This window comes from Pseudophryne corroboree, chromosome 5 (assembly GCF_028390025.1).
Source record: "Pseudophryne corroboree isolate aPseCor3 chromosome 5, aPseCor3.hap2, whole genome shotgun sequence".
Lineage (NCBI taxonomy): Eukaryota > Metazoa > Chordata > Amphibia > Anura > Myobatrachidae > Pseudophryne > Pseudophryne corroboree.
Window position 1 is genome coordinate 847335924 of NC_086448.1, and position 27439 is coordinate 847363362.

General features: G+C 47.7%; 1 protein-coding gene and 1 non-coding gene across 2 annotated transcripts in view; both read right to left on the bottom strand.

Annotated features, from left to right (window-relative positions):
• Positions 1-27439, bottom strand: part of LOC134929706 (SCO-spondin-like) — a 583357-nt gene that overhangs the window by 315993 nt on the left and 239925 nt on the right. The window contains exons 60-62 of the mRNA XM_063925285.1: positions 25398-25568; positions 2686-2817; positions 2307-2449 (exon numbers count right to left, since the gene is read on the bottom strand). Coding sequence (XP_063781355.1) covers positions 2307-2449; positions 2686-2817; positions 25398-25568 — 446 coding nt within the window. The remainder of the gene's footprint in view (positions 1-2306; positions 2450-2685; positions 2818-25397; positions 25569-27439) is intronic.
• On the bottom strand, positions 19352-19467 carry LOC134931303 (U5 spliceosomal RNA). The gene has a single exon (XR_010179084.1). It is a non-coding gene; the product is annotated as a U5 spliceosomal RNA (small nuclear RNA).

Below are 27439 nucleotides of genomic sequence, written 5' to 3' on the forward strand. Positions count from 1 at the left end.
AGGGAGGGGGACTCTGCACCTAGCTCACACTGGAGGCCGTACTCTGCACCTAGCTTACACTGGAGGCCGTACTGGGAGGGAGACTCTGCACCTAGCTCACACTGGAGGCCGTACTGGGAGGGAGACTCTGCACCTAGCTCACACTGGAGGCCGTACTGGGAGGGAGACTCTGCACCTAGCTCACACTGGAGGCTGTACTGGGAGGGAGACTCTGCACCTAGCTCACACTGGAGGCCGCACTGGGAGGGAGACTCTGCACCTAGCTCACACTGGAGGCCGTACAGGGAGGGAGACTCTGCACCTAGCTCACACTGGAGGCTGTACTGGGAGGGAGACTCTGCACCTAGCTCACACTGGAGGCCGTACTCTGCACCTAGCCACACTGGAGGCCGTACTGGGAGGGAGACTCTGCACCTAGCTCACACTGGAGGCCGTACAGGGAGGGAGACTCTGCACCTAGCTCACACTGGAGGCCGTACTGGGAGGGAGACTCTGCACCTAGCTCACACTGGAGGCCGTACTCTGCACCTAGCCACACTAGAGGCCGTACTGGGAGGGAGACTCTGCACCTAGCTCACACTGGAGGCCGTACAGGGAGGGAGACTCTGCACCTAGCTAACACTGGAGGCCGTACTCTGCACCTAGCTTACACTGGAGGCCGTACTGGGAGGGAGACTCTGCACCTAGCTCACACTGGAGGCCGTACTGGGAGGGAGACTCTGCACCTAGCTCACACTGGAGGCCGTACTCTGCACCTAGCCACACTAGAGGCCGTACTGGGAGGGAGACTCTGCACCTAGCTCACACTGGAGGCCGTACTGGGAGGGAGACTCTGCACCTAGCTCACACTGGAGGCTGTACTGGGAGGGAGACTCTGCACCTAGCTCACACTGGAGGCCGCACTGGGAGGGAGACTCTGCACCTAGCTCACACTGGAGGCCGTACAGGGAGGGAGACTCTGCACCTAGCTCACACTGGAGGCCGTACTGGGAGGGAGACTCTGCACCTAGCTCACACTGGAGGCCGTACAGGGAGGGAGACTCTGCACCTAGCTCACACTGGAGGCCGTACAGGGAGGGAGACTCTGCACCTAGCTCACACTGGAGGCCGTACTGGGAGGGAGACTCTGCACCTAGCTCACACTGGAGGCCGTACTCTGCACCTAGCCACACTGGAGGCCGTACTGGGAGGGAGATTCTGCACCTAGCTCACACTGGAGGCCGTACAGGGAGGGAGACTCTGCACCTAGCTCACACTGGAGGCCGTACTCTGCACCTAGCTTACACTGGAGGCCGTACTCTGCACCTAGCTTACACTGGAGGCCGTACTGGGAGGGAGACTCTGCACCTAGCTCACACTGGAGGCCGTACAGGGAGGGAGACTCTGCACCTAGCTCACACTGGAGGCCGTACAGGGAGGGAGACTCTGCACCTAGCTCACACTGGAGGCCGTACTCTGCACCTAGCCACACTGGAGGCCGTACTGGGAGGGAGATTCTGCACCTAGCTCACACTGGAGGCCGTACAGGGAGGGGGACTCTGCACCTAGCTCACACTGGAGGCCGTACTCTGCACCTAGCTTACACTGGAGGCCGTACTGGGAGGGAGACTCTGCACCTAGCTCACACTGGAGGCCGTACTGGGAGGGAGACTCTGCACCTAGCTCACACTGGAGGCTGTACTGGGAGGGAGACTCTGCACCTAGCTCACACTGGAGGCTGTACTGGGAGGGAGACTCTGCACCTAGCTCACACTGGAGGCTGTACTGGGAGGGAGACTCTGCACCTAGCTCACACTGGAGGCTGTACTGGGAGGGAGACTCTGCACCTAGCTCACACTGGAGGCTGTACTGGGAGGGAGACTCTGCACCTAGCTCACACTGGAGGCTGTACTGGGAGGGAGACTCTGCACCTAGCTCACACTGGAGGCCGCACTGGGAGGGAGACTCTGCACCTAGCTCACACTGGAGGCCGCACTGGGAGGGAGACTCTGCACCTAGCTCACACTGGAGGCCGATGTATTTATACACCGCAACACAATGCAGGCTGATGCCGACTTATACGCAGGTCGTCCGTAACTGATCTCGTATTGGGGGCACAGAAGTAAATGCGTAGAGGCGAGCTGTACTTAGCTCTGCGCCGGGACGGACGCTCTCCGTACGCTGTTTCATGGCGTCAGTCATTGTCAGTGCGCTTACACCTGCCCTATACCTAGTGCAAAGGACCCATCTGAAACCCGGCCTAATTACACATGCATGTGACTGCGCAGTTCCATCAGTACACCCGCCTGCCCGCCATGGGAACTCACCAGCAGAACCTCCCCGCTGGGGCAGTAGCAGCCGGGCTGACATGTCCTGTTCAGGCTCCCACCGTCCAGGTCGGCACAAGACGAGGGACCCTCACCGCAGTCCTTCCACACCTTACCATCTGCGCAGACCCCGGCCTCCTCACCTGTAACAGGGACACCAGACCTGTGGGCATCTAACATGGCACAGGACCTTCCCCCAAACCACAGGGATGTTCCCCACCCAACCCCAGCAGGAGAAATGTCTGTCACTCCTATGTATCATAGTGGAAGCACTGAGAGATGGAAGCCCCTACTAGCACAGGGGAATCAGGGGAATCATACAGCCAGAGGGATGCCCCCGGGGTAATAACACAGCAGGGTACACATCATGGCGTCTCACCAGGGCACGGGCTCAGGTTACAGGTGGAGAACTCTATCCGGCGCAGTGCGATACTGACACGGCTGCGATTCCTGTATCCTCCACCGCAGGGTACGGAACACTCCAACCAGGGGCCCCATTCACCGGCCGGGCCTAGGAGAGCGAAACGCGTCCCAAGTCATCAATGTTATACTGCAGCAAGAGAGTACTTACCCCCAACTTCCCTCCTCAGCGGTGGCTGTACAGTATATAGCACTTACCTCACTGTATATAGCTCTTACCTCACTGTACATAGCTCTCACCTCAGTGTATATAGCTCTCACCTCACTGTATATAGCACTTATCTCCCTGTATATAGCTCTCACCTCACTGTATATAGCTCTCACCTCACTGTATATAGCTCTCACCTCACTGTATATAGCTCTTACCTCACTGTATATAGCTCTCACCTCACTGTATATAGCTCTCACCTCACTGTATATAGCTCTCACCTCACTGTATATAGCTCTTACCTCACAGTATATAGCTCTCACCTCACTGTATATAGCACTTATCTCCCTGTATATAGCTCTCACCTCACTGTATATAGCTCTCACCTCACTGTATATAGCTCTCACCTCACTGTATATAGCTCTTACCTCACTGTATATAGCTCTCACCTCACTGTATATAGCTCTCACCTCACTGTATATAGCTCTCACCTCACTGTATATAGCTCTTACCTCACAGTATATAGCTCTCACCTCACTGTATATAGCACTTATCTCCCTGTATATAGCTCTCACCTCACTGTATATAGCTCTCACCTCACTGTATATAGCGCTTACCTAACTGTATATAGCACTTATATCACTGTATATAGCTCTCACCTCACTGTATATAGCTCTCTCACTTCACTGTATATAGATCTTATATCACGGTATATATAGTTTTTACCTCACTGTATATAGCTCTTACCTCAGTGTATATAGTGCTTATATCACTGTCATAGCTTTCACCTTACTGTATATACAGTAGCTCTCACCTCACTGTATATAGCTCTTACCTCACTGTATATAGCTCTTACCTCACTGTATCTAGCACTTACCTCAGTGTATATAGCGCTTATATCACTGTATATAGCTCTCACCTCACTGTATATAGCACTTACCTCACTGTATATAGCTCTTACCTCACTGTATATAGCTCTCACCTCACTGTATATAGCACTTATCTCCCTGTATATAGCTCTCACCTCACTGTATATAGCTCTCACCTCACTGTATATAGCTCTTACCTCGCAGTTTATAGCTCTTACCTCACTGTATATAGCTCTCACCTCACTGTATATAGCTCTTACCTCACTGTATATAGCACTTACCTCACAGTATATAGCACTTACCTCACTGTATATAGCTCTCACCTCACTGTATATAGCTCTTACCTCACTCTATATAGCTCTTACCTCACAGTATATAGCACTTACCTCATTGTATATAGCACTTATATCACTGTATATAGCTCTCACCTCACTGTATATAGATCTTATATCACTGTATATAGCTTTTACCTCACTGTATATACCACTTACCTCACTATATATAGCGCTTATATCACTGTATATAGCTCTCACCTCACTGTATATAACTCTCTCACCTCACTGTATATAGCTCTTACCTCAGTGTATATAGCACTTACCTCACTGTATATAGCTCTCACCTCACTGTATATAGCTCTCTCACCTTACTGTATATAGCTCTCACCGCACTGTATATAGCTCTCACCGCACTGTATATAGCTCTCATATCACTGTATATAGCTTTTACCTCACTGTATATAGCACTTACCTCACTGTATATAGCACTTACCTAACTGTATATAGCACTTATATCACTGTATATAGCTCTCACCTCACTGTATATAGCTCTCTCACTTCACTGTATATAGATCTTATATCACGGTATATATAGTTTTTACCTCACTGTATATAGCTCTTACCTCAGTGTATATAGTGCTTATATCACTGTCATAGCTTTCACCTTACTGTATATACAGTAGCTCTCACCTCACTGTATATAACTCTTACCTCACTGTATCTAGCACTTACCTCAGTGTATATAGCGCTTATATCACTGTATATAGCTCTCACCTTACTGTATATAGCTCTCACCTCACTGTATATAGCACTTACCTCACAGTATATAGCACTTACCTCACAGTATATAGCACTTATATCACTGTATATAGCTCTCACCTCACAGTATATAGCACTTACTGTATATCATTGTACATAGCTCTCACCTCACTGTATATAGATCTTATATCACTGTATATAGCTTTTACCTCACTGTATATAGATCTTACCTCATTGTATATAGCTCTTACCTCACTGTATATAGATCTTACCTCACTGTATATAGCTCTTATCGCACTGTATAAAGCGCTTATATCACTGTACATAGCGCTAATATCACTGTATATAACACTTACCTCACTGTATATAGCTCTTATATCACTGTATATATCTCTTACCTACCTGTATATAGCACTTATGTCACTGTATATAGCTCTTACCTGACTGTATATAGCACTTATATCACTGTATATAGCTCTCACCTCACTGTATATAGCTCTCTCACCTTACTGTATATAGCTCTCTCACCTCACTGTATACATATCTTATATCACTGTATATAGCTTTTACCTCACTGTATATAGCACTTATATCACTGTATATAGCTCTCACCTTACTGTATATAGCACTTATATCACTGTATATAGCTCTCACCTTACTGTATATAGCTTTCACCTCATTGTATATAGCTCTCACCTCGCTGTATATAGCTCTTACCTCACTGTATATAGCTTTTAACTCACTGTATATAGCTCTTACCTCAGTGTATATAGCGCTTATATCACTGTACATAGCTCTCACCTCACTGTATATAGCTCTTACCTCACTGTATATAGCTCTTACCTCACTGTATATAGCTCTTACCTCACTGTATATAGCGCTTATATCACTGTACATAGCTCTCACCTTACTGTATATAGCTCTTACCTCACTGTATATAGCTCTTACCTCACTGTATCTAGCACTTACCTCACTGTATATAGCGCTTATATCACTGTATATAGCTCTCACCTCACTATATATAGCTCTTTCACCTCGCTGTATATAGCTCTTACCTCACTGTATACAGCACTTACCTCACTGTATATAGCGCTTATATCACTGTATATAGCTCTCACCTTACTGTATATAGCTCTCACCTTACTGTATATAGCTCTCACCTCACTGTATATAGCTCTCACCTCACTGTATATAGCACTTACCTCACTGTATATAGATCTTATATCACTGTATATAGCTTTTTCTCTTACGTCCTAGAGGATGCTGGGGACTCCGTAAGGACCATGGGGTATAGACGGGCTCCGCAGGAGACATGGGCACCCTAAGACTTTAGATGGGTGTGAACTGGCTCCTCCCTCTATGCCCCTCCTCCAGACCTCAGTTAGATCCTGTGCCCAGAGGAGACTGGGTGCATTACAGGGAGCTCTCCTGAGCTTCTCTGAAAAGACTTTGTTAGGTTTTTTATTTTCATGGAGACCTGCTGGCAACAGGCTCCCTGCATCGTGGGACTGAGGGGTTAGAAGCAGACCTACTTCAGTGATAGGCTCTGCTTCTTAGGCTACTGGACACCATTAGCTCCAGAGGGTCGGAACACAGGTGTCGTCCTCGCTGTTCATCCCGAAGCCGCGCCGCCGTCCTCCTCACAGAGCCGGAAGATAGAAGCCGGGTGAGTATAAGAAGAAAGAAGACTTCACAGGCGGCAGAAGACTTCAGATCTTCAATGAGGTAACGCAGCGCGCCATTGCTCCCACACTCACACCATTGTTGCCTACCCTCCCTCATTCTGCAGGAGACTCCCTGAAATAGCAGCAATCTCCCTCACTCCCTGAATGGACCAACAATCTCCCTGATTGCACCTTACCCCATTATGCAGCTATTACATTTTTGGGGCGAAAATAAATCAGAGATACTTCCTTTTAAATATGATCATTAGTGCCATTTCCCTGCATTGGTTATAAGGCACAATGATCCCTATGGCCACTAATAGTATATGGAACTTCTTGTAAAACACAATACACGAACAAATCCTGCAAAATATCAGTGTGTTTTCTTCAACAAGTAGATCTTACTGACTTTGGGGCTCATTTCCATTTGGATGTAAGTAATTTTCATAACACGCCTCTCCGATTTAGCAGTACGCGCCCGCGCTGATATGTATTACTTTCACAATCTCCCTGAAATGCTTTCTCAAAAGTAAGCAAGTATGACTCACACACACAGAAGGCACTTACAAAACCCCCGCCAGTATAAAGAATTTGAGCGGGACCGAAGCCCGCCGTTGAGGGGGCGGAGCTTGATCCTCCAGCACTAACCAGCGCCATTTTCTCCACAGCACACTGCAGAGAAGCTGCTCCCCGGACTCTCCCCTGCTGAACACAAGTACAGAGGGCAAAAACGAGGGGGGGGGGGGGGCATATATAATTGGTGCAGTAAGTGTATTATTATATTTATAAAAGCGCGGTACAGACTGGGACTTTGTTCCAGTGTCCAGTGGCGCTGGGTGTGTGCTGGCATACTCTCTATCTCTGTCTCTCCTAGGGGCCTTATTGGGGGGCTGTCCCCATATTTTGTATATCCCAGTGTGTGTGGGGGTGTCAGTACGTGTGTGTCGGCATGTCTGAAGCGGAAGGCTCGTCTAGGGAGGAGGCAGAGCAGATGATTGTGATGTCTCTGTCGGCACCGCCGACACCTGATTGGGTGGATATGTGGAATGTTTTTAAATGCAAATGTGACTTTATTACACAAAAGATTGGACAAAGCAGAGTCCAGGGAAAAAGCTGGGAGTCAATCCATGGCTTTGACTGTGTCACAAGGCCCTTCGGGGTCTCATAAACGTCCCCTTTCCCAGATAGCAGACACTGATACCGACACGGATTCTGACTCCAGTGTCGACTATGATGATGCGAGGTTACACCCAAGGGTGGCCAAAAGTATTCATTATATGATTATTGCTATAAAAGAAGTTTTGCATATCACAGAGGACCCCTCTGTCCCTGACACGAGGGTCTGCATGTTTAAAGAAAAGAAACCTGAGGTAACGTTTCCCCCATCTCATGAGCTGAACGCTCTATTTGAAAAAGCTTGGGAAACTCCATACGGGTGCCTTGCTCAGACCGGCAGTAGCGTCGGCATGGGTGGGTAGCGCAGTTGCTGCATGGGCAAATAACTTGTCATCTGATATTGACACCATAGATAAGGATAGCATCTTATTGATCTTGGGTCACATTAAAGACGCAGCATTATATATGAGAGAGGCTGCGAGGGACATTGGGCTGTTGGGTTCAAGAGCCAATGCTATGGCAACTTTTGCTAGACGGTCCCTGTGGACCCGCCAATGGACGGGTGATGCCGATTCAAAAAGACATATGGAAACTTTACCTTACAAGGGTGAGGTTTTATTTGGGGAGGGCCTCGCGGACCTGGTTTCTACGGCTACCTCGGGTAAGTCTTCTTTTTAACCTTATGTTCCCCCACAGCAAAAATAGGATTTTGGTACTTACCAGGTAAATCCTTTTCTTTGAATCCATAGGGGGCACTGGAGTACTCTAGGGATATGGACGGCCTCCATAGGAACAGGGCACTGAATATTTAAATTTAGAACACTCCACCCCTCCATATCCCAGAGTACCTCAGTGTTTTTTACTGAGCCGAACAGGAGCTATAGAGAGGTTGACAATGGAGTATTACATATAACATAACGGACAACAATGAAGTTGACACATAACGTTACTGACAACTAAACAGTTGACACCATAACCAGCACTTGATAATTTGAACCAGTCGGTGAGAGTGTGTTACCATAAGATCCCCTGAACATACCACAAACCAGGTAAAACTGCTCTGGGTGGGCTTCCAGTGCCCCCTATGGATTCAAAGAAAAGGATTTACCTGGTAAGTACCAAAATCCTATTTTCTTTTTCATCCACTAGGGGTCACTGAAGTACTCTTGGGACGTACCAAAGCTTCCCCCGTGGGCGGGAGAGCTGTATGGCACCTGGCGGCCAAAGCTAGATGCTGATGCCGCAAACGTATCAAACTTGTAAAAGCGCACAAACGTGTGCACTGAAGACCATGTAGCCGCACAGCAAAGCTGCGTCGTAGAAGCTCCACGACCAGCTGCCCATGAAGTTCCCACAGAACGTGTGGAATGATCTGTTACTGATGTATGCGGCTGTAACCTAGCATGAAGGTAAGCCTGACGTATGGTCAGTTTTATCCATCTGGATAAGGTCTGCTCAGACGCTGGCCAACCCATCTTGGCAGCATCATAGAGAACAAACAACGTATCCGTCTTACGAACTGTAGACGTTCGGGATACATAAACGCGTAATGCGCGTACCACATCCAGAGTTCCAGAATGTGCTGTTAACACTGGAACTACTATTGGTTGATTGATGTGAAAAGATGACACTACCTTTGGTAAGAAGGCGGGATTCGTCCGAAGTTCCGCTCTGTCATGAAACACCAAATACGGTGCCTTGCATGACAAGGCACCCAAATCCGAAACACGCCTTGCCGAAGCTAAGGCTAGAAGAAAAATTGTTTTCCAAGTGAGAAACTTTATATCCACTTGCTGTAAGGGTTCAAAATATGAAGACTGTAATAAATCTACAACCAGATTCAAGTCCCATGGCGCTGTAGGTGGAATGAATGGAGGCTGTACTCTGAGGACACCCTGGAGAAAAGTGCGTATAGACGGCAATAGAGCCAATCGTCTTTGAAAGTAAATTGACAAAGCAGATATCTGCACCTTTAGTGTAGATAAATGAAGTCCTCCATCTAACCCCGTTTGTAGAAATAACAAAAGACGGGATAACTTGAAAGATGATGTCGGAAACTTCTGAGTTTCACACCAACCTATATAGGCACGCCAAATTCTGTAATAATGAGCTGCCGTAACTGGCTTCCTAGCTCGTAACATGGTTGGTATAACCGATTCTGGAATGCCCTCTCTTCTTAAGAGGGCGGTCTCAACAGCCACCCCGTCAAACGCAGCCGCGCTAAATCGGGGTAAAGGAACGGACCCTGTTGTAACAGGTCCGGACGTAGTGGGAGCGGCCAAGGATCGTCTGCGAGTAGTCCGTGGAGATCCGAGAACCAAGCTCTTCGAGGCCAATGAGGTGCCACTAGTATGACTGTGACAGACTCTCTTTTGATCCATTTTAGCACCAGAGGGAGCAGCGGAAACGGTGGAAACAGATACACTAGGCTGTACGGCCAAGCGATTGTGAGAGCATCCACCGCCACTGCCTTTGGATCTCTCGTTCTGGACACATACTGGAGCGTTTGGTGATTGTGGCGAGACGCCATCAGGTCCACCTGAGGGTAACCCCACTGCTGAACCAACATGTGAAACACTTCTGAATTTAATGCCCATTCTCCTGGATGAAAATCCCGACGGCTGAGATAATCCGCCTCCCAGTTGTCCACTCCCGGAATGAACACTGCCGACAATATCACCTGGTGGGATTCTGCCCAATTGAGGATTCGAGCTACTTCCCGCATTGCCATGCGGCTTGTCGTTCCTCCTTGTTTGTTGATGTATGCGACTGCCGTTGCGTTGTCTGACTGCACTTGGACAGTCTGAGAGCAAAGCATGTGTACTGCTTGTCGTAGTGCATTGTAAATTGCGCGGAGTTCCAGGACATTTATAGACCGCAATCTTTCGTGATCCGCCCAGAGACCCTGGAGTTGACAATTTTGAACTACAGCTCCCCAACCTCTGAGACTCGCGTCCGTCGTCAGAATTATCCAATTCCAGCCGCCGAACAGTTTTCCTGCGGTTAAATTGTGTACCTTGAGCCACCAGAGTAGAGACACCCTGGCCCTTGGCGACAACCTCACCCTGTGGTGAATCTGCAGATGCGAGCCCGACCACTGTGCGAGCACATCCAGTTGAAATGGACGTGAGTAAAATCTTCCGAACTGAAGCGCTTCGAAAGCCGCCACCATTGTTCCTAAGAGGCGAATGCACAAATGTACCGAGACTGTGCGTGGCTTGAGCACTAATTGTACCAGATGGCGAATAATCTGTACTTTCTGTTGTGGTAGGTAAATTCTTTGATTTACCGTATCGAGAATCATACCTAGGAATTGAAGGCGTTGAGACGGAATTAGATGTGATTTCTTGAAGTTGACAATCCAACCGTGGTGAACCAGTACATTGTACGTTAGCACATGTTGGAGAAGCATCTGTTGAGACGGAGCTTTGATGAGCAGATCGTCCAAATACGGAACTATTGTCACTCCCAGGGATCTGAGATGAGCTATCATCACAGACATCACTTTGGTGAATACCCGAGGCGCTGACGAAAGGCCAAACGGTAGAGCCTGAAACTGGTAATGGTTCTGGCGTATTGCAAACCGCAAGAACCTCTGATGAGGCTGCCAAATCGGAATGTGTAAGTACGCATCCTTGAGATCTAGCGCAATCATAAATTCCTGTGGCTCTAAACTCGCAATCACTGAGCGCAGAGATTCCATCTTGAATCTGTAGTAAGTTACGTACCGATTGAGACCCTTTAAGTTCAATATTAGCCTGACTGAGCCATCCGGCTTCGGTACCACAAACAGACTGGAATAATAACCCTGACCCTGTTGGTGTACCGGGACCGGAATCAAAACTGCTGAATCCAGTAGGGACTGAATGGCAATTTGCAGAACTGCCCTCTTGTCGTCCGAGAGAGGTAGTCCTGTCTTGAAAAACCGCAGTGGCGGAAGACAGTCGAACTCTATTTTGTAACCTCTTAACACTAAATTGCGGATCCACCCATCCGCGGATGTCTGGAACCACGCCAAATGGAACGTCTGAAGGCGTGCTCCCACAATCGGAGAACAGAGATGGGCTGGTAGCCCGTCATGCCACTGGCTTGTCGGTGACCTTAGCGTCCTGACGACTTGTGTTCGTTTGTTGGAAACCACGTCCACGACTCCGTCTACCAGGCGTGGCTGTTCCTCTGCCACGTCCGCTAAAGGACTGAGGTCTAAAGGATTTGAACGCAGGACCAGAGTATCTCCGTCTAGGTACCGGTGGAGGCAATGGTAAGAAAACCGACTTTCCTCCCGTGGCCTCAGAAATCCATTTGTCCAATTCAGGACCAAACAACTTCTCGCCACCGTAAGGTAACGCCTCTATACCTCTTTTGACCTCTGCCTCCGCTTGCCAAGAACGCAGCCAGAGAGCTCGTCGTACTGTAACCAGTGACGATGAAATGCGAGAAGTGAGCTGACAGACGTCAGTAGAAGCTGTACAGAGATACTCCGCGGCCTCACACATTTGATCAGCAAGAAGTATAAGGTGTTCGTCATGTAGGGCAGACTTGAGTTCTGTTATCCATACTATGAGCGCCTTAGTGACCCAGATACCAACCAAGCCAGGTCTCAGCAGCACTCCTGCTGCTACATACATGGATTTTAGCATAGTTTCTATTTTGTGGTCTGAAGGGTCTTTAAGCGTAGTAGCCGCTGGCACTGGTATGGTTAATTTCTTTGTAAGTTTCGATACTGACGAATCAACTATTGGTGGATTCTCCCATGTACATGTCACCGAGTCTGGAAACGGGTAACTAGACTTAAATCTGCGAGGTATAGAAAACCGTTTATCTGGATTCTGTCGTGTTTCTACTAACATCTTATTAAGAGACTCCGAAACAGGAAAACACATTGGAGTTCTCTGTCGTTTAGTAAATACGACCTGATCATTTGTCAGAGGCTCCTCAGTCTCTGTAAACTTCAGAGACTGACGCACCGCTCTGATGAGATTATCAATGCCTGAGCTGTTAAAATCCTCACTATCTGACTCCACTTCGCCCTCCTCACCCTCATCTTGTGCTGTGAGGTCTGGCATGGAATCGTCAGAATGCAACATAGCAGAAACTGGTAAATCATAACACATATGAAAATTATCCCGTCTACCCAAAATGGATTTGGACCTTTCGCAAGGCTGAGACGCCTCCGGTAGTTCTGGCGGTCTCACCCTAGACTCAGATCTTGCCGCTTCCCGCTCTTGTCGAGCGGCGGTCAATTCTGATTGCAACCCAGCCAGTACATTGGCTAGCATTTCCCATGGAGGGTCCGGGGAGGAAACTGGCTTTATAACCGGAGCAGAAATTGTATTCGGAACTGAATCCACAAAACATACTGGACATGTGGTAGATCCATCCGGTAACACACTGCTACAGACTTTGCAATTATGCTTTTTAGTTTTTGCTGGTGCCTTACACATTATGGCGACAGACAATACAATATACAAAGACAGATAATTGCACGACTCAGTAAAATAGTACGAAGGTGTCTCTTTATATATATATATATCTGGTCAAGTGCAGTACACGTGGCCAGTACTATGAAATGTGATCCCAAATTCCCACTAACACCCCTGCGCCTCCGGTGGAGTAGAGATGTAGTACTGGAACGTTCTGGAATCACAACAGGAAGACACAGGAAGCATGGTTAAAATGGCCCCCATGCTTAAACTTATAGTCACAGTACAGGTTACAAGCTTTTAAACAGATATATAACAGTGTATGAAAATCCTGTGTAAATCATCCTGCAGCCTAGCATACTGCTGCTGCTGCTGTTTGTCCCCCCTCGTGCCGCTGATTGTCCCCCCTCGTCTGCTTGCAGGCTGTAATGCCCCTCCCCCCCCTGTATGCTCCGTTGCGGAGGCAGTATGCGGGGCGGGCAGCGTTAGTGAGGGGCGGCCAGCGGGAGCCGGGTAGCGGGACGCGCTGGAAACAGACAGCGGGGAGCGCGTCCTGAAGCGCTCTGAGCAGCGGCGGCGGCCGGAGCAGCGGCGGCGGGCGGGCTGTATAGGGAACCAAGCGGCCAGTAATATGGTGCGCCAGCGGTATCTATTAAAGAAAACATTGTCCCTACAACATACCTGGACTCCTGTGGTGAGGCTCCGACGGGGCTTCTCTGTAAGCACCGGCCAGCCTTGCAGGATGTCTGTCTGGCTGTGAGGGTGCTCTTTTATTGAGGACCGACACGCCACAGCTGCTTGTAGCAGCTTGCACTATCCCTGACTCTGGCCTTTTGGAAGGGGGAAAGGGATGTGTATGAAAAAAGGAAAAAAATATTAACAAAAAAATAAAAATATTCAAAAGAATTGTGGACCAAGCCACATAAGCCTGTTGCTACGTCGAGCACAGAAAAAACACTGAGGTACTCTGGGATATGGAGGGGTGGAGTGTTCTAAATTTAAATATTCAGTGCCCTGTTCCTATGGAGGCCGTCCATATCCCTAGAGTACTCCAGTGACCCCTAGTGGATGAAAAAGAAAGATAACACCTCAATATCAGATGCAGTCCTTTCGGTCGCATAAGTTCAGAAAGGGTCGGGGCTCTTCTTTCATCGCCAGAGGTAAGGGTAGAGGGAAAAGAACGCCTGCTAAGGCTAGTTCCCAGGAACAAACGTCCTCCCCGGCCTCTACAAAATCCACCGCATGACGCTGGGGCTCCGCTGAGGGAGTCCGCACCGGTGGGGGCACGTCTTCGACTCTTCAGCCACATCTGGGTTCAATCGGACGTGGATCCTTGGGCGAACGAAATTGTATCCCAAGGCTACAAGCTGGAATTCGAAGACGTGCCTCGTCGCCGATTTCTCAAATCGGCCTTGCCATCTTCTCCCCCCCGAGAGGGAAATAGTTTCAGCTGCCATTCAAAAGCTGTGTCAACAGCAAGTGATTATCAAAGTTCCCCTAATGCAACAGGGAAAAGGGTATTATTCAACCCTGTTTGTGGTCCCGAAGCCGGATGGCTCGGTCAGACCCATTCTGAATCTAAAATCCCTGAACCTGTATTTAAAAAGGTTCAAATTCAAGATGGAATCTCTCCGTGCAGTGATCTCCAGCCTGGAAGGGGGGGATTTTATGGTGTCACTAGACATAAAGGATGCATACCTTCATGTCCCCATATAACCTCCTCATCAGGAGTACCTGCGATTCGCTGTACAGGATTGTCATTACCAGTTTCAGACGTTGCCGTTTGGGCTTTCCACGGCCCCGAGGATTTTCACCAAGGTAATGGCGGAAATGATGGTGATCCTGCGCAGGCAAGGAGTCACAATTATCCCACACTTGGACGATCTCCTGATAAAAGTGAGATCGAGAGATCAATTACTGAAAAGCGTGTCGCTCTCCCTGAGAGTGCTGCAGCAACTGGCTGGATTCTAAATCTACCAAAGTCGCAGTTGTTACCGACAACTCGGCTATCATTTTTGGGTATGATTCTGGACACGGAAATGAAGATGGTTTTTCTCCCAACGGAAAAAGCCCAGGAACTCCAGAACATGGTCAGGGACCTGCTAAAACCAAAAAGAGTGTCAGTTCATCAATGCACTCGAGTATTGGGAAAAATGGTGGCGGCCTACGAGGCCACCCCCTTCGGCAGGTTCCATGCGAGAACGTTTCAGTGGGACCTTCTGGACAAGTGGTCGGTGTCCCATCTACAAATACATCAGAAAATAAGCCTGTCCCCCAGGGCCAGGGTGTCTCTCCTGTGGTGGCTTCAGAGTGCTCACCTCCTAGAGGGTCGCAGGTTCGGCATTCAAGACTGGGTTCTAGTGACCACGGACGTGAGCCTCCGAGGATGGGGTGCAGTCACACAAGGAAGAAATTTTCAGGGACTGTGGTCAAGCCAGGAGGCTTGTCAACACATCAACGTGCTGGAATTAAGGGCCATTTACAACGGCCTACGACAAGCGGAGAATCTTCTTCGAGACCTACCCGTTCTGATTCAGTCAGACAATGTCACAGCCGTGGCGCATGTAAACCGCCAGGGCGGGACAAGGAGCAGAGTGGCAATGGCAGAAGCCACCAGGATTCTTCGCTGGGCAGAAAATCACGTAAGCGCTCTGTCAGCAGTCTTCATTCCGGGAGTGGACAACTGGGAAACAGACTTTCTCAGCAGACACGATCTCCATCCAGGAGAGTGGGGTCTTCATCAAGAAGTTTTTGCAGAGATCACAAGTCGTTGGGGACTTTCCCAAATAGACATGATGGCGTCACGCCTCAACAAGAAACTTTGGATGTATTGTTCCAGGTCGAGGGATCCTCAGGCAGTAGCGGTGGATGCCCTGGTGACACCATGGGTTTTTCAGTCGGTATATGTGTTCCCTCCTCTTCCGCTCATCTCAAAAAAATTGAGAATCATAAGACGAACAAGAGTGCAGACAATACTCATTGTTCCAGACTGGCCTCGAAGGGCCTGGAATTCAGATCTTCAGGAAATGATCGCAGAAGATCCGTGGCCTCTTCCTCTCAGGGAGGACCTGTTGCAACAGGGGCCCTGTGTGTGCAAAGACTTACCGCGATTACGTTTGACGGCATGGCAGTTGAACACCAAATCCTAGCTAGGAAAGGTATTCCGGGGAAAGTCATCCCTACTCTGATCAAAGCTAGGAAGGAGGTAACAGCGAGACATTATCACCGTATCTGGAGGAAATATGTATCTTGGTGTGAAGCCAAGAATGCTCCTACGGACGATTTTCAGCTGGGTCGTTTTCCCCCGTTTCTTCAGACAGGAGTGGATATGGGCCTAAAGTTAGGCTCCATTAAGGTGCAGATTTCGGCCTTATCTATATTCTTTCAGAAGGAATTGGCTTCTCTCCCAGAAGTCCAGACTTTTGTAAAGGGAGTGCTGCACATCCAACCTCCTTTTGTGCCCCCAGTGGCACCGTGGGACCTGAACGTGGTGTTACAATTCCTTCAGTCACACTGGTTTGAACCTCTTCAAACGGTTGAATTAAAATTTCTCACTTGGAAAGTGGTCATGTTGTTGGCCTTGGCATCTGCGAGGCGGGTGTCCGAATTGGCGGCCTTGTCTCACAAGAGCCCCTATCTGATTTTCCATGTGGATCGAGCGGAGTTGAGAACTCGTCCTCAATTTCTACCTAAGGTGGTTTAGTCGTTTCATATGAACCAACCTATTGTGGTGCCTGTGGCTGCACGGGACTTGGAGGATTCCAAGTCCCTTGATGTAGTCAGGGCCTTGAAAATTTATGTAGCCAGGACGGCTCGAGTTAGGAAAACAGAGGCCCTGTTTGTCCTATACGCGGCCAACAAGGTTGGCGCTCCTGCTTCAAAGCAGACTATTGCTCGCTGGATCTGTAACATGATTCAGCAGGCTTATTCTACGGCTGGATTGCCGTTACCAAAATCGGTTAAGGCCCATTCCACTGGGAAGGTGGGCTCTTCTTGGGCGGCTGCCCGAGGCGTCTCGGCATTACAGCTTTGCCGAGCAGCTACTTGGTCGGGTTCAAACACTTTTGCAAAGTTCTACAAGTTTGATACCCTGGCTAATGAGGAACTCATGTTTGCTCAAACGGTGCTGCAGAGTCATCCGCACTCTCCCGCCCGGTCTGGAGCTTTGGTATAATCCCCATGGTCGTTACGGAGTCCCCAGCATCCTCTAGGACGTAAGAGAAAATAGGATTTTGGTACTTACCAGGTAAATCCTTTTCTTTGAATCCATAGGGGGCACTGGAGTACTCTTGGGATATGGACGGGCGGAGCCGAACAAAGGCACTGAATATTCAAATTTAGGACTCTCCCCCCCCTCCATATCCCCAAGTACCTCAGTGTACTTTGCCAGTGTTTTTTACTGAGCGAACAGGATATAGAGAGGTTGACAATGGAGAATCCCTATAACATAACGGACAACCACAAAGTTGATCCGTAACCTTATTGTCAACTAAACAGTTGACACCTTAACCGATAGAACTTCATAATTTGAGCCAATTGGTGAAAATGTGTTACCCTAAGCTCCTTCGAGCTTAATACCATCCAAGTTAAATTTGTTCACTAAGCTCCCTTGAGCTTACAACAACCCAGGTAAAACTGCTCTGGGTGGGCGTCCAGTGCCCCCTATGGATTCAAAGAAAAGGATTTACCTGGTAAGTACCAAAATCCTATTTTCTTTATCATCCACTAGGGGTCACTGGAGTACTCTTGGGACGTACCAAAGCTTCCCTCGTGGGCGGGAGAGCTGTTTGATACTTGTAACAGTAGGCAGCCAAAGCTAAATGCTGATGGCGCCACCATTCATAACGTGTAAACGTGCACAAACGTGGTGCACTAAAGGCTATGTAGCCGCGTCGTAGACGCTCCACGACCCGCTGGGTGTGACATTCCCACAGAACCTGTGGGATGCTATTACTGACGTAGGCGATTGTAACTTAGCCTTAAGTAAGCCTGACTTGTAGTCATTATTATCCAACTGGATAAAATCTGCTGAGAAACTGGCTAACCCCAGTTTGCAGTATCATATAGAACAAACAACGTATTCATATCACGTACTACATATATAAACGCGTAACGCGTGTACCACATTCAGAATTTTAGAATGTGCTGTCCCCACAGGAACCACTATTGGTATATTGATGTGAAGAATACGAAAGCGGATTTTGTCGGAAGATCTGCTTTGTAATGAGAAAACTCAAATACGGTGGCTTGGAATACAAGGCACCCAAATATGAAAACAAAATCCTTGCCGAAGCACCCTTGGCGAAGCCAAGGCTAGAAGAAAAATGTTTTCCAAAGTGAGAACTTAATACCCATTTGTTGTACGGGTTCAAAAATATGAAACTTAATTCCCATTTGTTGAAAGAATTCCAAAATATGAAAACTAAGAAATCTGAACCCAACCTCAAATCGCCTGGCGCTGTAGGTGGGATAAATAGAGTCTGAACTTTGGTGACACCTTGTAGAAAGATGTTTACAGACGTAAATAGAGGCAAACGCTTTGAAAATAAGTTTACCACACAGATACCTGCACTCTTAGTGCAGATGAACGCAGTTTTCCATCCCATCCCGTTTAACAGAATACGGGTAACTTGAAGGATGATGTTGGAAACTTCCGAGGTTTACAACCTATGTAAGCACACGAAATTTTTTAATTATGAGCTGCCTTAAGCGGCTTACTATTTCGTAACATGGTTGGTATAACCGATACTGTAATTCTCTATTTTTTAAGAGAGAGGTCTGAACTCTCACCCCGTCAACCGCAGCTGCGGTACATAGATAATAGGTACATAGGTAACTATGGGTAAAAGAACGTTCCGTGATGTAACAGGTTGGCCGTATTATGAGCGGGGCAAGATCGTGTGCAAGTATTACTTGAAAATTCGAGAAGCAAACTTCTCCGAAACCCATGAGATACCACCAGTATGACTGTGACGAACTGTCTTCTGATCCGTTTTGGCAACGAAGAGAGAAGCGGAAAATGGTGGAGCCAGATACACGATGCTGAATGACCCCATGAATGTGATGTACATATACTGAGCTTTTGTAATTGTGGCGAGATGCCATTATGTATACTTGGGGTAACCGCCTTCTGTGGACTCACATATGAAACACCTCTGGATTTAATGTCCAGTTTTCAAGATCCAAACCCTGACGGGTGAGATCTTTTGTCTAACAAATGTCCACTCACGGATTGATGTCTTGACATTTTCACATAATGGCGTTCTGAGCCATTGAAGATTTGAGTTACCTGCCGCATTGCCATGCGGCTTCTTGGTTTTCACTGGTTGTTGTGTATGCAACTGCCGTTGCTTTGTTTGACTGCTTAAGGGCAGCGTGAGCTAGGCATGAAAAAACAAAATTACATGAAACTCACGGTTGTTCCTGTCTACAGAAATCTTTAGTAAAAAGCGAAAGATTTATTCGTTCTGAAGAGAACCCAGAGTCTATCCCTGGACAGACTGAAAACGAATTATTTATTGCATTGTAAAATGCACAGAGTTCTAGGACATTTATCTATTGCATTGTAAAATGCACAGAGTTCTAGGACATTTATTGACAGCAATCTGTCGTGTTTTAGAACCTTTGCGTTGATTTTAACTACAAATCCTGACTCTCTGTGACTGTCGTCCAGAGTATACGCACCCTTGTCCCTCTGTGAGAAACGCGATTGAAAACACATCTTTATTCTTAATAAGTGAATACACCAATGTACCGCTAATGTGCGTGTACCTTTGTTCTTGCTGGTGTAGTAGGTAAAAGTCTTTGATTTACCGTATTTATAATCTTACCTAGGAATTGACATCGTTTAGACCGACTTAGATGTGATTGTTTTCGAACTTAATCTGCTACCGCAGTATACCTTAGTAGCGCAAGATAGAGGAACTTTGTTGATACATAGTTCTTATGTGAGATGAGCGATTATTCCAACATCACTTTGGTAAATACCGGCAGCGATAAGCAACGGTATAAATGAAATGGTTAATGGTTGTGGCGATTTGCAAACGCTAGAACCTGTGATGAAGAAACCGGACTGGGTAAATACGCATTGTGAAGATCAAATGCAATTATACAATTTTGTGGCTGCAATAAGCAAAAACTAACTGCAGAAAATCCATTTTCATTTTCTAACTGTAGTAAATGACTTGCTGATTGATATTGCAACGGAGCTGTTTGATTTTACTCAAACAGACGGGAATAAGTCATTTTGACTCTGTTGGCGTACTATTGACTGGTTTATAACCCAGCAAAGACTAAATGACAACCTGCCAAACCGTTCGCCAGAAGCAGTTTTGTACTCTAAGCTGTAAATAGCTGAGACATATATGAGTTGAAGTCATGAAACCTCGCAAATGTAACCTGAAAAGACGCACTTCCACAAATGTAAAAGAGGTCATCAAACCACTGGCTTGCTGACTGTAACGTCCTGTCGTTACAAGACGTGACTGATGTTTATAAAAGAATAAAACGCTGTTACAAGTATATTGTATGCGCTAATGGCAGAATATCGTAAAGGGATAAAATGTCGTTACACATATATCCAATTTAGGAGCAAACAAGCTCTGGGCTTGTCGCGCTTAACTAGCGACAATTTGAAAATAACCGGCGTTAGCAAAAGCTTTACAGATATACTCTGCAGCTTCTTTTAACCGTGATCGGCATGGTTCCATAGATAGATTCTAGTGACCCAAATGTATCTGTGGTTTTTATAATGTATGGTTGTCTAAAACCCCGCACTATCTGAGTGCTGGACTAATGTACCCTGCTCACTTGTAGTTATCGGTGTGAGATTTGACATAGAATCGTGCATTAAATTATAAGACTAGTGAAATAAACACTCTGGTACCCAAAGGAAAATTGTCACTTTGGAAAGATTGTCTTTTGTTAGCGCTGGCGGAGTTATTCTGAGACTCCGATTACCGCTGTTTTAATTTGAATTGCCAATGTTAACATTTTTAGTCTGCACTAGAGCCTTATTCGCTATGTAGACAGACATCATAATAGGCAACAGACAGACACTTGCACGATTATTATATGGCATATATATCTATATATATATGTTATTGCTGAACAGCATATTTATTAGGAAACCAAAGTCTTTATGTGAAAAGCAGTTCACATGGGCATGAAACCCGAACCAAATTCCTACTAACACCCCTGCGCCTTCTGGTGGCTTAAAGATGTAGGGCAGGAATGTTCCAGAATTATCTTGAACTAAAAAAAAAATTCCCACTAACACCCCTGCGCCTCCTTGTGGAGTAGAGGTGTATGGTCTGGAATTATAACTGGAAAACCAGCAATGATTAAAATGGCCGTCATGCCATGCTTTCCCAGAAAATCATAGTACAGGGTACCTGCTGCAGTTTTAATATAGGCTTAATAGCCTATTATACAGTTATTATGCTTAATAGCCTATTATACATAGGATACAGTAAAATATATGTATTCAAATAATATGAGCACTGCCTGCAGTGTATTTATGCAACTGTAACCAAAAATAACAGAAAACATGGTTAAACGTGTAATAGGTTATGCCACTGATAACCTATTGCCAGCCAAAGCCTCATATATATATTATATATATATACAAAGTGTTTACACCTATAATCACAGTTCATACTGATATTATTGCCAGCAAAAGCTTCATTATATTTATATATATAAAACGTGCTGTTAACGTGCTGCGCTGCTTGTGTATTTTGAACCCATGCAGCCTTTGCTGCTGCTATGGGTATTATTCCCCCCCCCCCCCTGCATCCCTTACCTGCAGCGTACGGAGATCGGGAGCAGGGAGAGCAGGAGAGCCTGATCTAGCGCCGGGGAGCCGTCCGGCAGCTGCTTCCTACAGCAGTACACAGTCTCCCTGTGTCTGCGGTGTGTCTTTGGAAAAGTGGCCTGCGTCCTTTAGTGACGTGCGGCCACTGTCTCGGCGGCGTGTAGCGGTGCCGGGCCATGAAAGCAGTGAGAGCGGCCGGCGTCTGAGTGACGTGCGGCCGCTCTCTTAGTTGAGCTCCCGGAGAATGTCGGCGGCGTGTAACGGTGCCGCAGCAGAGCAGTGAGAGCGGCCGGCGTCTGAGTGACGTGCGGCCGCTCTACTTAGTTCAGCCCAGGAGAATGGCGGTAGCGTCTAGCGGTGCCGTGCCCTCAGAGCAGTGAGAGCGGCCGGCGTCTGAGTGACGTGCGGCCGCTCTCTTAGTACAGCGCACGGAGATTCTCGTACCGGGCCATCAGCGCAGTGAGAGCGGCCAACGTCTGAGTGACGTGCGGCCGCTCTGCGCATCGTTCAGCAAGACCTTCAGCGGCGTGTAGTTCACGTGCTCAGCGGCTATGTCATTTCTACAGCATAACACACACACAGCAGGGCGGCAGCGTGAGCTGACCGCCCTGACACTCATACCTTGTGCCGCCTTCTCTTCTCTCTGCAAGCTCCGTTTCAGCCTCATCTTGGCTGTGACGGAGCTTCTGTAAGTGTAAGCTCCTTCCAGCTCTTTGTCTTATCCTGGCTGTAACGGATCTTCTTTCTGTAAGCTCCGTTCAGTTTAAAGGAGACAATGGCTGCCTGTGGCTGTGAGGGTGCTCTTTGTGAGGACCGACACGCCATGCGCTTGTCTATAGCGCCTGTGGCTGTGAGGGTGCTCTTTGTGAGGACCGACACGCCATCCGCTGCCTTGCAGCGACACCATCCCGGACCCATGTTTTTCCATAAACTGAGACGGGCAGTGTAAAAATTAAAAATAAAAATAAAAATAAAAATCTGAAAAGTGGCCATTGCCACAAGCCGATGTTCATCTGTGAGCACCGAAAAAACACTGGCAAAGTACACTGAGGTACTTGGGGATATGGAGGGGGGGGAGAGTCCTAAATTTGAATATTCAGTGCCTTTGTTCGGCTCCGCCCGTCCATATCCCAAGAGTACTCCAGTGACCCCTAGTGGATGATAAAGAAAATAAGATTTTAAACCTACCGGTAAATCTTGATCTCCTAGTCTGTAGAGGATGCTGGGCGCCCGTCCCAGTGCGGACTATTTCTGCAAGACTTGTATATAGTTGTTGCTTACATAAGGGTTATGTTACAGTTGTGATCAGTCTCTGGTTGATGCTGTTTTGTTCATGCTGTTAACTGGTTTAGTGTATGCCAGGTTGTACGGTGTGGATGGTGTGGGCTGGTATGTATCTCACACTTAGATTAACAAAAATCCTTTCCTCGTACTGTCCGTCTCCTCTGGGCACAGTTCTTTAACTGAGGTCTGGAGGAGGGGCATAGAGGGAGGAGCCAGTGCACACCCATTCTAAAGTCTTAGAGTGCCCATGTCTCCTGCGGAGCCAGTCTATACCCCATGGTCCTTACGGAGTCCCCAGCATCTTATTTACCTCACTGTGTGTATATAGCACTTACCTCACTGTATATAGCGCTTATATCACTGTAAATATCTCTTACCTTACTGTATAGCGCTCTCACCTCACTGTATATAGCTCTTACCTCACTGTATATAGCACTTACCTACTGTATATAACTCGCACCTCACTGTATATAGCACTTACCTCACTGTATATAGCTCTCCCCTCACTGTATACAGCTCTCACCTCACTGTATATAGATCTTATATCACTGTATATAGCACTTACCTCACTGTATATAGCTCTTACCCAACTGTATATAGTGCTTATATCACTGTATATAGCTCTCACCTCACTGTATATAGCTCTCTCACCTCACTGTATATAGCTCGCACCTCACTTTACTGTATATAGCTCGCACCTCACTGTATATAGCTCTTATATCACTGTATATAGATCTTACCTCACGGTATATAGCTCTCACCTCACGGTATATAGCTCTCACCTCACGGTATATAGCTCTCACCTCGCTGTATATAGCGGTTATATCACAGTATATAGCGCTTATATCACTGTATATAGCTCTTACCTCACTGTATATAGCTCTTACCTCACTGTATATAGCTCTTACCTCACTGTATATAGTGCTTATATCACTGTATATAGCTCTCACCTCACGGTATATAGCTCTCGCATCATTGTATATAGCTTTCACCTCGCTGTACATAGCTCTTATATCACTGTATATAGCTCTTATATCACTGTATATAGCTCTTACCTCACTGTATATAGCACTTACCACACTGTATATAGCTCTTACCTCACTGTATATAGCACTTACCACACTGTATATAGCTCTCACCTCATTGTATATAGCTTTCACCTCGCTGTACATAGCTCTTATATCACTGTATATAGCTCTTATATCACTGTATATAGCTCTTACCTCACTGTATATAGCGCTTATATCACTGTATATAGCTCTCAGCTTACTGTATATAGCTCTTACCTCACTGTATATAGCTCTCACCTTACTGTATATAGCTCTTACCTCACTGTATATAGATCTTACCTCACTGTATATAGATCTTACCTCACTGTATATAGCTCTTATCTCACTGTATATAGCTCTTATCTCACTGTATAAAGCGCTTATATCACTGTATATAACACTTACCTCACTGTATTCAGCTCTTATATCACTGTATATAGCTCTTACCTCACTGTATATAGATCTTATCTCACTGTATATAGCTCTCACCTCACTGTATATAGATCTTACCTCACTGTATATAGCACTTACCTCACTGTATATAGCTCTTATCTCACTGTATAAAGCGCTTATATCACTGTATATAGCTCTCTCCCCTTACTGTATATAGCTCTCACCTCACTGTATATAGCTCTCACCTCACTGTATATAGCTCTCACCTCACTGTATATAGATCTTACCTCACTGTATATAGCTCTTACCTCACTGTATAAAGTGCTTATATCACTGTATATAACACTTACCTCACTGTATAAAGCTCTTATCTCACTGTATATAACACTTACCTCACTGTATATAGCTCTTATATCACTGTATATAGCTCTTACCTACCTGTATATAGCACTTATGTCACTGTATATAGCTATTACCTGACTGTATATACCACGACGCAGTCCATGGACTTGCCACTCCAGTAAAATGGGGGGCGACTTCCCCATTTATCCCCACCCCTCCCCGTGAATGCCTCTGTCTGTCGTTCGCATCCCTGCGATGTGATTGCAGGACCCGTTCTGCGCGGTCGCAGTACCCTGACCATCAGGATAACGCAGTAAGGACGCTTCTATGCAATCTACGCAGTCACACCCCCCGGCTGGCATGTGCGCAGTAAGGGTATCCATGGCCTTTCATGCATGCGCGGTATCAAACATCGCACTGAGCCCACCCCTCCATCATGCTCCCATTCTTACTGCTGCCCCCCCATAGGTTACCCACCTATGCCCCCATCATACATAGGTCCCTGACCTTCACCTTGTCATTCAGCCTACCTACCTTTACACGGCTGTAAGCTGCAGAACTCTATAGCAACATTAGATCCTTCACAGGCCCCGCCTCCGAATGCTGCCGGCGGCTCAGTCCCTGACCGGTATCTGCGTCTGGTTCCCACATTGCATGTCCTGCTGCACGAGCTCCAGAGAGTCCAACTGCTCCAGCCACAGTCCACTGCAAGGTATGAGAGGTGGGGTGAGGGACCACACTGATACAGGGAGAGGGGGACACTGTGAGGAGAGAGAGATGGTGAGAGGGGACACTGTGATACAGGGAGAGGGGGACACTGTGAGGAGAGAGAGGTGGTGAGAGGGGACACTGTGATACAGGGAGAGGGGGACACTGTGAGGTGAGAGAGACAGTGAGAGGGGACACTGTGATACAGGGAGAGGGGGACACTGTGAGGAGAGAGAGATGGTGAGAGGGGACACTGTGATACAGGGAGAGGGGGACACTGTGAGGAGAGAGAGATGGTGAGAGGGGACACTGTGATACAGGGAGAGGGGGACACTGTGAGGAGAGAGAGACAGTGAGAGGGGACACTGTGATACAGGGAGAGGGGGACACTGTGAGGAGAGAGAGATGGTGAGAGAGGACACTGTGATACAGGGAGAGGGGGACACTGTGAGGAGAGAGAGACAGTGAGAGGGGACACTGTGAGACAGGGAGAGGGGGACACTGTGAGGAGAGAGAGACAGTGAGAGGGGACACACTGATACAGGGAGAGGGGGACACTATGAGGAGAGAGAGATGGTGAGAGGGGACACTGTGATGCAGGGAGAGGGGGACACTGTGAGGAGAGAGAGACAGTGAGAGGGGACACACTGATACAGGGAGAGGGGGACACTATGAGGAGAGAGAGACAGTGAGAGGGGACACTGTGATGCAGGGAGAGGGGGACACTGTGAGGAGAGAGAGACAGTGAGAGGGGACACACTGATACAGGGAGAGGGGGACACTATGAGGTGAGAGAGACAGTGAGAGGGGACACTGTGATACAGGGAGATGGGGACACTGAGGAGAGAGAGACAGTGAGAGGGGACACTGTGATACAGGGAGAGGGGGACACTGAGGAGAGAGAGACAGTGAGAGGGAACACTGTGATACAGGGAGAGGGGGACACTGTGAGGAGAGAGAGACAGTGAGAGGGGGACACTGTGATACAGGGAGAGGGGGACACTGTGAGGAGAGAGAGAGACAGTGAGAGGGGACACTGTGATACAGGGAGAGGGGGACACTGTGAGGAGAGAGAGACAGTGAGAGGGGACACACTGATACAGGGAGAGGGGGACACTATGAGGAGAGAGAGACAGTGAGAGGGGACACACTGATACAGGGAGAGGGGGACACTGTGAGGAGAGAGAGATGGTGAGAGGGGACACTGTGATACAGGGAGAGGGGGACACTGAGGAGAGAGAGACAGTGAGAGGGGACACACTGATACAGGGAGAGGGGGACACTATGAGGAGAGAGAGACAGTGAGAGGGGACACTGATACAGGGAGAGGGGGACACTATGAGGTGAGAGAGACAGTGAGAGGGGACACTGTGATACAGGGAGATGGGGACACTGTGAGGAGAGAGAGACAGTGAGAGGGGACACTGTGATACAGGGAGAGGGGGACACTGAGGAGAGAGAGACAGTGAGAGGGGACACTGTGATACAGGGAGAGGGGGACACTGTGAGGAGAGAGAGACAGTGAGAGGGGACACTGTGATACAGGGAGAGTGGGACACTGTGAGGAGAGAGAGAGACAGTGAGAGGGGACACTGTGATACAGGGAGAGGGGGACACTGTGAGGAGAGAGAGACAGTGAGAGGGGACACTGTGATACAGGGAGAGGGGGACACTATGAGGTGAGAGGGGACACTGTGATACAGGGAGAGGGGGACACTGAGGTGAGAGAGACAGTGAGAGGGGACACTGATACAGGGAGAGGGGGACACTATGAGGTGAGAGAGACAGTGAGAGGGGACACTGTGATACAGGGAGAGGGGGACACTGTGAGGAGAGAGAGACAGTGAGAGGGGACACTGTGATACAGG